This window comes from Thunnus thynnus, chromosome 16 (genome assembly GCF_963924715.1).
Source record: "Thunnus thynnus chromosome 16, fThuThy2.1, whole genome shotgun sequence".
Lineage (NCBI taxonomy): Eukaryota > Metazoa > Chordata > Actinopteri > Scombriformes > Scombridae > Thunnus > Thunnus thynnus.
In genome coordinates this window covers 19144949-19157862 of record NC_089532.1, presented here as the reverse complement: position 1 = coordinate 19157862, position 12914 = coordinate 19144949, and the positions used below count along the sequence as shown (strand labels likewise).

General features: G+C 40.1%; 1 protein-coding gene across 2 annotated transcripts in view; it reads right to left on the bottom strand.

The window, feature by feature from the left end:
• LOC137200480 (formin-like) overlaps positions 1-12914 on the bottom strand; it is a 54793-nt gene that overhangs the window by 13833 nt on the left and 28046 nt on the right. For both annotated transcript variants that reach the window (XM_067615357.1, XM_067615355.1), the window contains 6 exons: positions 11218-11279; positions 10857-10945; positions 9765-9894; positions 9515-9661; positions 9339-9398; positions 9126-9246 (listed from right to left, as the gene is read on the bottom strand). In XM_067615357.1, the coding sequence (XP_067471458.1) occupies positions 9126-9246; positions 9339-9398; positions 9515-9661; positions 9765-9894; positions 10857-10945; positions 11218-11279 (609 nt within the window). The remainder of the gene's footprint in view (positions 1-9125; positions 9247-9338; positions 9399-9514; positions 9662-9764; positions 9895-10856; positions 10946-11217; positions 11280-12914) is intronic.

Here is a 12914-nt window from a genome sequence, read left to right as displayed (position 1 = left end):
AGTTCTGCAACACAACAAGAGCATTAACAGGTCTGGCCGCCGTCTCACTTCACTGCGTCGCCGCTTTTAGATCTGAGTTTAATTCTCACATGTTTGCATGTGGAGCCGTTGCACCTGCAGCTCGGTAAACTCAAGTCTATTACATCTTTCATTTATTGGCTGTCTTAATAAATCAAAGAGGAAACGTCTGAGCTTTAAAATCGAGGAGTAACTGTGAACAGCCTCACAGTCTGGATTCCAGGACACTTTTTAACAGTTATCAAAATCAAAAACAGAAATCGGCAACCTTACAAACATGACAACCAAAATATCCTGTTTGGACAAACCGCGTTTTCTTACCAGAAATCCCCCAACTCAAAAGGAGCCATTAAAACAGTGTTCAAAACAGCAAGTCTACAATTTAGAGGCGGCTCTCTTCCAAATGTGGTCCAGACAGCAAAGGCCGCAAGGAGGAAGCCCACAAAAACACAGCAGCTGTAAAGAATAAAAACTAAAAGCTCTGGTTTGGGACATTGTCTTGGAGTGATAATACAGTTTTGGAGGAGTGCGTTCAAGAGCAGGGTTTTCCTGCAACAGAATGACTGATGCTGTGTATCTGGTTAGATGTAAGACCTTAGAACTTAAGGACCTTTGCCTGAGAAATGTGAAGTCAAATGTGTGTTTAATGGAGCAGTAGATGTTGATATGTTGTACTTTTGCACAAACAGACCCTCAGACTTTGTTGGGACAAGCCAAAGAGAAATCAGAGGCAGTGAAATATGTTTTTGTGTAATACATCCTTAAGTATGTAAACATAAAGTTGTGTCTTTTCTTTATCTAAGCTTACTACTCATAATTATGTTTGCAGCATTTTTAAAATGTGTATTTCTTATCACTGAGTAAGTGTGTAAATGACTTGTAATTCTTAGCAATGGCTCAGTAATATAATTAACGTAAAGGTCTGTCTACAAAGAAAGTCAGGCTGCTTAGAAATGTAGTTTTATATGTCTTGTGTGACAATTCAAATAAATGTAACTAGACTTTTAATGTCTTAAATGAAAAAAAGTTTGAATTAAATTTAACAATTAAAATAAAACTTAAAGACAAAATAATACAACATTCAGACTAATCATCACAGTAGTAATAAACATAGATGAATGTTTTAAAAATGACACTGACTCAATGATTAAAATGCAAACATGGATATAGTATACAGTAGCATGACTAATCATAATATAATTAATAACATGTTGATTTGATATCAAGACTTTATAAAATGTAGTTGTCTCTATTTGCAATAGGAGGTTGAATGGATATAGTTTTAGTCTTACTTGTCATAATTAAGTTGAGTTTATATTTGGACTAGTTAGAAGTTAATTATACAATATAAAAATGCAATTACCATTCTTATATTTATTGATACCAAAATTAACAATTTATGTTGTTGGGCAAGGATTATAGACGTGTACATTAAATATTTGCATATAAACAGTAAGTCATAAACAAATTATAGATTTCCCTGTTAAGTATAAGGTCTGAATCAAAATGTATATCAATGAAGTTCATACAAATATCTAGTACTCCACACTGTATCACACCAATTTTTACTATAGAAATAATGTGCCATACATTGTGTCAAGGGTAGAATTCTGACCTGTAATGGCAATATTTACAGATATCATGCAGCTGCTTCCCTGTTTGTCACTAGTTCGGGAGAGATGATGATGCAGAGTTTGAAAAACAAAACTGATTTTCCAATTTACAAAAAAAAATAAAACTGCACTACAGTCTGAACCCTCTGCTGCTGCTGATGGCACAGTTTGTCCCATCAGGCTCTGTAAAGCCACAGGGGACTCGTTTCCCACCACAGACAGACTGGATCATGATGGGAGCCACAGCACCGATCTTTAAAGCCCTTCCACTGTTACTACAAAGGGAAAACAGATGAGATTACAGGTAGCGGACTCAGCATCTTTGGAACTGGGATGCTAATGCAGTCTGCATCGAGACATTATTCAAATTATTGACATTATTCAAATCATTAACAGGGCGCTGTGAATTTTTGCGCGGCTAGAAGTCATTTGCAAATCCAGAGTCCCGATGGACACTGATTATGTGTTTTATGCAGCAAAACAAGAAGAAATTAGGGTTCTTCCTGAGCCAGATTTCAGCAACAATGTGCAAACACATTCAACCAGAGCAACTGATAGAAAGGGCCACACAGTGGGGATAAACAGAGCGCACAGATATCCAGAGGCATACAAGCAACACCTACAAATATGCATCAACATCTCTGCGGGAGCAGTCAGAGAGTCAACTAGCTATTGTGTAATATGAGGTCACATGACAACAGTTGTGGGTTAAGGGGGCGGCAGTGGTGGCGGCGGCGAAGTAAACGGGAAGAAAAACAAACAACTGATCCAAAGTTTTTACCCTGTGTGGTTTGTAGAATGGGTGACTTTGATGTCAATTTGTGCTTATGATCTCACCGCAGTAAGCAAGAGCCCCCCACTGCAGGAATTCACGGCACACAAATAAAAGACAATGGACAACTGTGGTGTGGATAAGAGAAAATGCTTAAATGGTAAATGGGGAGGCTGTGCAAACACGACAAGATGAGCAAACTAGCTGTTTGATGAGTGTTTCTGACTCAGAAATGTAAGCAAATGTTGCCCCATCGGAAGGAGAGGGAGACACGCAAATCCATGATGTCAGAAACTGTAGACAAAATCTTAATCATCATTCCCTCAATTTCCAAAGACTTGTGTGATTCTTTGTTTTTGTACATTTTTTGTCAAATAACACCTTAGACAGCTGAACTGCAGTTCCAGCTAATAATTGAATATATTATTTCAAATACAGTTCTTTTCAGTTTTACAAATACCTGCATGTAGAATCAGCACGCCCTGTTATAAAAAACATTTTTTGGAAGTGCTTTGGAAAATAGTTTAAATTTTACAGTCTTTGTGCGTTTATCAAAGGTTAAACCAGTACAGTGCTCCCGGTTCTTGGCATATTCCAGTTATTTATACCTGGAAAATGAATTCTCTCACTGATCCCCAATTATCTACAATCCCGAGCAGACTGTCAGACTTCCAGCTCCCCTTTGTGCAGGATGTACTATTCCAGCCAGGAGACTGCCTGAGTACGGAAAGGTAAGACCCTCTCTCCCCTTTCCATTCCCCATAAATCAACCTTTATCCTTCTCCTACATTTTTGCTGTGTTGACAGGTAGACGCATCAGGCCAAACTCAGAAGATGAGGTGGAGCACTAACTCGTGTTCAGGTTTGGGCTGTAGTGAGCATCAAAATCACTCAGATGCTGCCTCATGAGAGAACGGCTCAAGATCACAGTCATTCTACTGCAGTTATCTGCATGTGAATGATCTTGTTTGGTATTGATTGACAATTTAAGAGGCAACCACTTGGAGTGAGGGATCTATCAGACCATAGCCCTCTTTACTTAACACTACGTCTGGCGAGCGAGAAAAAAACAACAATCTGGAGATTAAACTCAAACATGTTAAGAGGACACACAAAGGAGGAAATAGTGAAGGAACTTCAGACATATATAGAGGATAATGACAATGGTGAAGTGTCTCCGTCTGTACTGTGGGATGCATGTAAGGCTGTGATGAGAGGGAAGCTAATAGCCAAATCAGCATACTTAAAAAAGATGAGACAGCTACAACTTGACACATTAAAATCAGATCTAAAAAGGCTAGAAAGAGAACATAAAGATAAATTGGAAGAGGACATATATCAGGAAATAAAAAGAAAGAGGGCAGAGATAAATGAGATTTACACACAGGAGATCCAAAAAAAACTGTTATTTACAAAACAAAGATATTATGAAGTGGGGGGTAAGTCAACAAAATTGCTAGCATATAAACTGAAAAAACAGCAGGCAAAAAATAACATTTACAAAATAAGAGATCCGCATACAAGATCAACAGTGGATAAAACAGAGGAAATACAAAGATGCTTTGAAACTTATTATAAAAACCTATATGCCCAACCGAAAGCTAGTGATAAAACCCAGATGGATCAATTTTTGGAGAACTTAAATTTACCAAATGTAACAGAAGAACAGAATGAGGCTTTAACTGCTGAAATTACAGAAGAGGAAGTTAATAAAGCAATCTCAAATCTTAAGGCCAACAAGTCCCCGGGTGCAGACGGATATACGGCAGAATGGTACAAAATATTTAAGGCAACATTAATCCCACTTCTGCGGAAGGCATTTAACTGGGTGTTGAAGGAGGGGGAAATTCCTCACTCATGGAGAGAAGCCATCATCTCTGTAATTCTGAAGGAGGGAAAGGATGAGCAGGAATGCTCCAGTTATAGGCCTATTAGCGTCCTCAACCAAGATTATAGATTGTTTACAGCCATTTTAGCCCGACGACTAGAAAAAATTCTGCCAGAAATAATACATTTAGACCAGACGGGATTCATAAAAGAAAGACAGACGCAAGACAATATCAGGCGCACCCTACACGTTATGCAACATGTAATCAAAAATAAAATAGAGACAGTAGTGGTGGGAATAGATGCAGAAAAAGCTTTTGATTCGGTGGGGTGGGACTTCCTATATAAAGTGCTGGATCGGTTCAGTTTTCATAAGACATTTATTAAAGTCATAAAGGCCCTGTATAATGAACCAATAGCTAGGATCAGGATCAATGGGAGTCTTTCAAAGTTTTTTACACTAGAACGAGGCTGTCGTCAAGGTTGCTCAGCGAGTCCTCTTCTCTTTGCTATATTTTTGGAACCTCTAAGCAATTGGATAAAACACAACGAAAATATTACAGGTGTAGATATAGGGGGAGGGGTACAAAAGATAGCTCTATTTGCAGATGACATACTAATGTATTTAACAAGCCCAGATACGTCCTTCCCTGCACTTATGACAACCCTCACAAACTATGGTCATTTATCAGGCTATAAAATAAATATACAAAAAACTCAGGTTATTACTTTCAACTATAGACCAGGCCAAGCGATTAGGGATAATTACAAAATTAATTGGGAATCAAAATCATTAAAATATTTGGGAGTTAATCTACCTCAAGACTTGGGACAATTGAAGTCCATCAACTATGATCCATTGCTTAGTAGAATTAAATCAGATATTAACAGGTGGACCCTGATACCATATATGAGCATTACACAAAAAGTGGAGGTGATAAAGATTAATGTACTGCCGAGGATTTTATACCTGTTCCAGAGTCTACCAGTGGAGTTAAAAGAAGATGAATTTAGGGAATGGAATAAAATGATCTCTAGATACATTTGGCAGGGGAAAAGACCGAGGATCAGGTACAGAACGCTGCAGTTACCCAAAAACAAAGGAGGGTTAGGACTTCCATGCCTGAAGAGCTATTACCAAGCTGCACAAATAAAAACATTGTTGAATATATACAATCCTTACTACTCAGCGAGATGGAAAGAGATAGAGGCCAGCACAACAGATGGGGTCCCAATACAGGCTATAATAGGGGATAGTAACCTGAGAAAGCACATTAGAGAAGGGGCAAACCCATGGATGGATATATCATTGAAGATCTGGTTCAAATTAATTGTGGAAAATGACTTGAAAACTCAAAGTAGATTATTAAGATGGATTGGGTTTGATTCTGAATTCATGCCAAATAGACTAGATAAGAGTTTTAAAAATTGGGAAAGGGGACCTACAATATTCCTGGAGCTCTTAAGTAAGAAGAAAATCAAAAGTTTTCAGGAGCTAAAAGACCAATATCACCTAACAAATTCGGACCAATATAGGTATTTGCAATTACGGAACTATCTGGAGCAAACAATGAGGGGGGTCATAAGTGGGAGGAGGACAGAAATTATTGAGATGTTTACTGCAACATATGAATCAAAATTGGGAACGAAGCTTATCTCAAGACTATATAAGGCAGTGGAGGACTTAAAGGGAACAGACACAGTGTATATAAAAGAGAGGTGGGAGAGGGATGCAAATATTGTTATATCAATGGATGAATGGGAAGAGATAAATGAACAGCAATGGAGAACAACCTGTTCCTTATCTTGGAGAGAACATGGGTGGAAGAATATTATAAGATTTTTTAGAACACCAGCACAGTCAAAGTATCACGATACAAAGTGCTGGAGATTGTGTGGAGCTGAGAAAGCTGACCACTTCCATGTGTTCTGGAGTTGTCCCTCCATTCGCACCTACTGGCAGGAGCTTAAAAAGTGTATGGATAAAGTATTGAAGGTAAATCTTCCACTTACATTTGAGGTGTTATACTTGGGGATATTGGGCATAGTTTTAACAAGATGGGGGGACAAATATATTTACAGAATAATGCTGATTGCAAGTAAAAAAGCGATTACCAGAAAGTGGTTGAAGAATGAGGTACCTAAGGTCGAGGACTGGGTTGAGGTTATGCACAATATATATGGGATGGAAAAGTTAACTTTCTCTGTGAGACTGGAGAGGGACAGATTTGAAAGAATTTGGGAAAATTGGATAGAGTACATAAAACCAACTAGATCAGACTTTATTTGAGATGTACATCATAGGAACAAAGACCCCTAGTTCATATTTCATAGCTACAGATGTTGAAAAGTTCTGTTTTCTTTAATGGTTCGTTTGTTTGTTTTTTTAAAAATTTTATTCTATTTCACAATATCTGCATAATCGATCACATGGTAGAACTCTGTTAATTCAACTGGCCATGAGGTATGGAAGATTGTGAATAACTGTTGTGCTTTGGACATGTGTATATGTATCCATGTGTGGATATATAGCCAGAGGTATATGAATAATATATTCTATATTTTATTTTATTTTACTTTTCCTCTTGATAGGTATGAGTAGGCACAGTTGTTCTCTATCTGGATCCAAAGTAATACTAAGGAAGACTGTCATGTTTAAATGAATAATATTATAATATTAGGAATGGAGAAAAGAATACGCCATTGTGTACCAGTTGTAAGCAGAATGTATGTGAAAACGGCAAATAAAAAGAAAATTAAAAAAAAAAAAAAGAGGCAACCACTTCTAGCCCTTTCACGCACAATCAATCATTTACTAAAAATCCCCCAAATTCAGCATAGCTTCTGTCTTGTCTGGTCGGACGAGCGGTGACAGCGCCTCAGCGTGCTGACTTCACACATGGCGTTCTGAGCGGAGTCTCCGTCATAAAACAGACCTCAGGCTAAAGGCGCTGCCCGAAGCTGACATTAAAGGCCATTTAAAATCAGGACACTGTCTGATTTGCCACAGTGATGAATGTCTAACCCGGGCCAGGCTTTCTGTGAAACACTAAACTCCCCTGAGCAGCAAATGAGCTCTGACTGTTTCTTTTTATTTGATCCTATTTCATTCGGTAGCGTCCCTGCCTCTCTGTCCACTGCAATTACACAGCACTTAAAGGGATCTTTATGTAGGTCTGAAAGTGGTCATCTGAAAATGCAGCTTCAAGTACAATTAGCTGTGATGGAGACCGACTTCTACAGGATTTTTAAGTTAAATCTAATCTCAAATTTGGGTGCAAATTTGAAAGGACTATATTACAATAATTGTGCATGAAACAATAGATGATATTTTTCTCTATGGGAGCTGAGAGTGCTACAGTAGGGTTTAGATCCTTGTGGCCTCCCACTCATCCCTCTCCCCCTGAGAGGAGCACAGAGAGAGGTCATCACCCTCTCCCCAAACAGGAAGCCCCATCAAAAGAGGATCATGTTTCTGCACAAGCAAGAGGGCAGCCGAGCGGACGGGGACCCGCTCCTGAGCATCGCTTCTGACTAGACGCTGCGCACACACACACACACGCACACACACATACATGAATGTATCAAGGCACAGAAAGACATAACTCCTGCACACACACTCATGTAGATTTAAACAGAATATTTGTATGATATTTGTATGATGAGACAGGCACCCATGGATGCACACGGAGAAACTGTCAGTATGGAAGAAGGGGCTAAACTGGGAGAGATGGATTTCTGTCTGGTGTGTTAGCACCGAGTCTCCTGACCTTTGACCTAAGGCTGGAGGGCAAGACACTGGCAACCGCTGCAGTCGCCACCTCAGGATCAGGTGAGGGGCAGACAGGCTTGCTTGTGTAAGTCAAACGGAGAGACTAAACTGAGCTGTGATTCAGCGTTAGCCTCGGTGTCAGACATAATTCACAATGTGGATGGAAGCGATCTGTGTTAGCTTTATAATTAAGACCAGTTGCTTTCTTTAGGCTGGTTTATAATAGCCAGGCATAAATATTTATTTCTGGCGGCTGGAGAGGATAAAAATGGTGGGAGTCATAGGTGGAGCTCACCAAACATCCAGAATCCAACGCTCGCCCTGTGATGCTAATACCCCTCAGGACTACTGTGCCAGACTGTGCTGCAACAGAGATCAAATACGAGGGCCCTTATGTTGCATTTATTGTCTTCAGGTCTTCCATTTTTCCTAATAAATGAGTGACAGCTTGAGTACTTTAGTAGACTCTTTGTATTTTTCCCCCGGGTCAGAGAGGAGAGGGCTTTAACAGCGATCTAAAAAACGTAGGGGAGAGCTGTAGAGCATATCTAATTGCTTTCATATGCCGTATTATTGGTTGATTTAAATAACCACAGACACCAGGGGCACTGGGGGGCATCGCCTTTAACCTGCGCATGGCCCTGGCCAAGACTGACTGACTGGCTGGCTGGGTTACTGAGTGGCTCGGCGCCCATGACACTTTGAGCACAGAACATTAAAAGTTTGTTTACTTCTTTATCTGCCAATTATTACTCTAATGTTTCGTCAATGAGCTGGAATTTACTTTTGTGGATATTTCTCCTGCTTTTAAGTGCTCTGGAGACAGAAAAAAAAGTTGAAAAGATGCTTCTGCAGCTAGTTGTTCTGTCATTTGTTCTGAAAAACAAGAGAGGTTGTAGTGTTATGATGACACGGCCGGAAGGGTCCTGAATGCACCCGTAAACCTCTCTGCACAGGGCAAGAGGAGTACATTTAAACTGCTCTGGTGAAAGATGTTAATGTATACAATTACACTGACCGATTTACAATGAAACGAAGATGACCTGAGCAATAAAATACAATGTGGTGTGCTGTTTAAGCCACAGAGAAAATGAATGTACTTGTACAACGGGGCATGTCCTACCAGTCAAATCTCTCTTTAGCTTCCTGATGTCCTTGGTGAGGTCATCAAACTTGACCTGGGCAGCCTGGAAGAAATCCTGAGGCTCCGGCATAGGGAACACACTCTTATCTGTACCAGCATGCTGGAACCAAAAAAAACAAACAAACATAAAATATACAAATGTTGACTAATAAATGTTTTAAGAGTGTACATTTTTGTCTGACAGTACTTTACCTTGTCAAAATTACGCAGGTAGTATAAAGCCACATAATCCAGCAGATTGATACGATTGTCCTGAAGAAGAAATTATATTATGTGATATGTTTTATGAGCCAAATTAGCTAATATTTACTAGGATATTATTGCACTTTGGAAACATTGTGAATGTTAAATTATACAATGTGTGTTACCCTGCTCTTGACATCCTTTAGTTTGGGGAGGATCTCCAGTCCAAAGCCGTCAGCCTGACCTCTGGTCCTGTTCCCTCCATTCATATAGTTCCCAAAGGCCAGAACAAGACCCATTACATCCCGCAAACTATCGCACTCAAGCAGCGCCTGATACAGACACACACACACACACACAGCTTATAGATCAGTAAACCTTGAGGTAGCATAGTGACACTTTTCTGAAACACTGTTTTTGACATGATGTTCTTACTTTGCAGACATTGGAGATAATGTCCACCTTGCGACGGATGGAGGAGATGGTATCAAGGAATACTGACTGGAAGATGATACAGTGAGCCCGGCCCGCAAAGTCAGGAATCTGGGAGAGCTCATAGAGAAACCTGGAAAACAGGAGGGGAGGAGGAGCAGAGGGAGGAGGAGGAGGAGGTGGAAGAGAATGGGGTGTGATGTGTTATGACAGAATTAAACAAAATGTCTAACAGGAAGAACTATTTTGAGGTCCTTGGCAGGCCGTGCTTCCCCATGCAGGGCGGCTGAGTCAATGTTGCTGCTCACAGTAAGGCAGGCAGCTGATAGTCATGAGTGGTGCTGCTCGGCTGGGTTTGAAAGGTCCACGGGGTCGGGTGGAGGGAAAGCAGCGAGCGGCGCACAGCGATTGATCAAAGGTAGCTCTGGCCTGATGCGGGACGACTTATGTAAACAGTGCCGTGTCGGAGGGGAGCGGAGCGGTAACATCCTGTGTGATTAGGCCCTGCTGATGGAGGTAGAGTAGGGATGACTCAGGCAGCCGTAGTGACAGCTCTGGTCAAACATAGAAATAGGAAGGCCAGGCTGAGCGGCACTGCTGGGTCCAGGCCTCGTTAACCGGCCCGGACTACTTAACCCTGACAGGATGAAACTACTGAAGCAATGTCCATGAATGCACGTTTGCAGACACAAACGTTCCAGAAGACATTTATAAAAAATATAGACTTTGAGTGAATTGGCAATGTATAATAGTTGGATATTTCCAATATCCCAAGATTATAATTTGAGTGGCTTGTACAATATTTAAATGAGTCTTCTTTATTTTTATTGCACAAATAATCATATTTGTCCCTACAAGTCATACTGGAATCATACCAGTATGACTTGTAGACTCATATCAAGTCATACTTTCATGGTTGATTAATTTGATTGAACTAATTTAATGGGTGCAATATCAAGCAACTTTGTGCTAATCAAATTCTCAGTACCTCAGGTCCACCTTTATTTCTTTGATAAGTGCAATCAAGTTTATCATGATTCAGGATTATATTTCATTTTCTTCGAGTACTATAAAATGTTTGAACTTTGATCTTACTGTTCAGGTTTGTCCAGCAGTTTGACTTCATCTTCTTTGGAGTTCTCATAATGTCTCTTTATCTTGTCCATCTCATCAGCGGTGGCCCTCTATCAAGAGACATAACACACAGATGTATATCAATACAACTAAATATGTTCTGTGAGAGAGTGACATGCTGTAGAAATCTTCAAAGTTTTGCAGTGTAAGAGGCTGCACAATAACAACATTTGTTAGCACTGATAATAAGACTTATAAAACTCATTTGTAGCAATAAAAATAATCAGGTTTTCGTTGTGTTCTTCAAACCTGTCAAATTACTTTACAGCATCATCCTTGTTGCTACTTTATTATGTTAGACAGACTTCTCCTACATACTTACATTTTCATATAAAGCCTCAATGGTCTCCAAATCCACCACAGAGTTGTCCACAGTAAGAACAGCTGGAACAGTGAAAGCAATATTCATTATAAGCAGTCAGTCTTATAAATGGATAAAATCTTGGCTAAAGCCTGCTCCCTTTTAAGCGCTGCCAGTCCTCGAAGAACAGATTTGTTTTTCCGACTAGGGATGTAAACTTGGGATAGCCCTGTCATTTTGTTAAATGTTGGTTAAAAGCAATTTATATTAGTGGAAAACTATAAGGTGGGATCTCCTACATATTTTGGCAGGATAAAATCATAATGGTAACACCAGGAAAAAAAAAAAAGAAATACACACCTGTACCAAGAAACAAAACACATCATCAAATCACCATGTAGTTGAATTATACACCTTATTTAGGATATTAGTTTGAAGTAGTGAAGCTAGGAGTGTGGCCTGGCTGTGGGGCAGACAGAGTTTGAGACCACAGACGCTGGGCCAATACTGGCGCTCCTCTCCTCCTGTGAAGCCCCTCACCACAGCTCAAAACAGAAAGCCTGAAACTGCTTAATCTCTGAGTCCACAGCTAGAAACACCACAGCTGACTGTAACGATTTTTAGAGAAAGGCAGGAGAATATGAGCTGAAACAGAGGATGAAGAAGATGTTAAAGGACGAAGAACAAAAGGTGTAAATAAAGGCTGGTAGACATCATAATTTAGACGTGAAGAATTGAGCCAAAGGACTAAGAAATGGCTCGAGGAAGAAAGACGTCGCTTTACCTTCTTTGTCTACAGGGTGCATGTTTGTTTAGCCTGATTCAAAACAGTACAAATTAAAGAGCGCACGGAGGGCTGAGTGTGGAGGACAGCACAAAAAGAGAAAGGGACTCCTGTTCTGTGTCTGAGAGGTGTCACAGGTTTATGACTCTGTAAGGGAGGAGGGGAGGAGGACACGATGGGAGGGATGGCTCCAGTGCTCCTGGATCAGCTGACAGTTGTCTGGTTGGTGTCAGCCGAGGAACGGCTGCGTACCACCTACTGCTCTGAAATCAGTCACTCGATGTGACAAGCCATCACTGTCACCAAAAGCAATCGCACTTCAGGATTTCCAGGCAATGAAGAAAAACTGATACAACAAGAATTACATTAAATTTACAGTAAATTAAAGTAAATTTAGTGTTTTAAAGGCTTGAGGTCAATCTCTCTAGGTGAGTGTCAAAAACTAAAAGTTGGCGACAAAAACTTCAAATCAGATTCTTGTTTAGGATTTAAATCATAATTTAGTTTTATGTTTGGACAAAATTAACATATGGTACTTTAAACACTGAGGCATTTGTTTTTTTGGCTTTGCTTTTTAAGGTTGGAAAAAAAAAAAAAAAGCTTATAGCAATGCAAAAACAAAGTGCAATTTTTGCTATCAGTGCCAAAACTCTCGTATCGTACTGGCACAGGTCAAATGAAACATTTCTAACACTACACTACTGCTTCCAGCTAACAAGGTAATACTTTGCATTCTGGTTCCCAGCTGTTCCTGTTGCAGTGAAGCTGTCAATGTGGTCCCAATGTCTGGATCAGAGGGAACGCTGGAGGTCCATTTCCTACATCTTATTAGAGTGGATTATTCAGTCCCTCAGCCATGCAGCCGTCAATCACACACCAAAGGGGGGCCTGCTCCAATGTGCACAGGAGCACTCTGATCCGAGGGGAGCCGGAT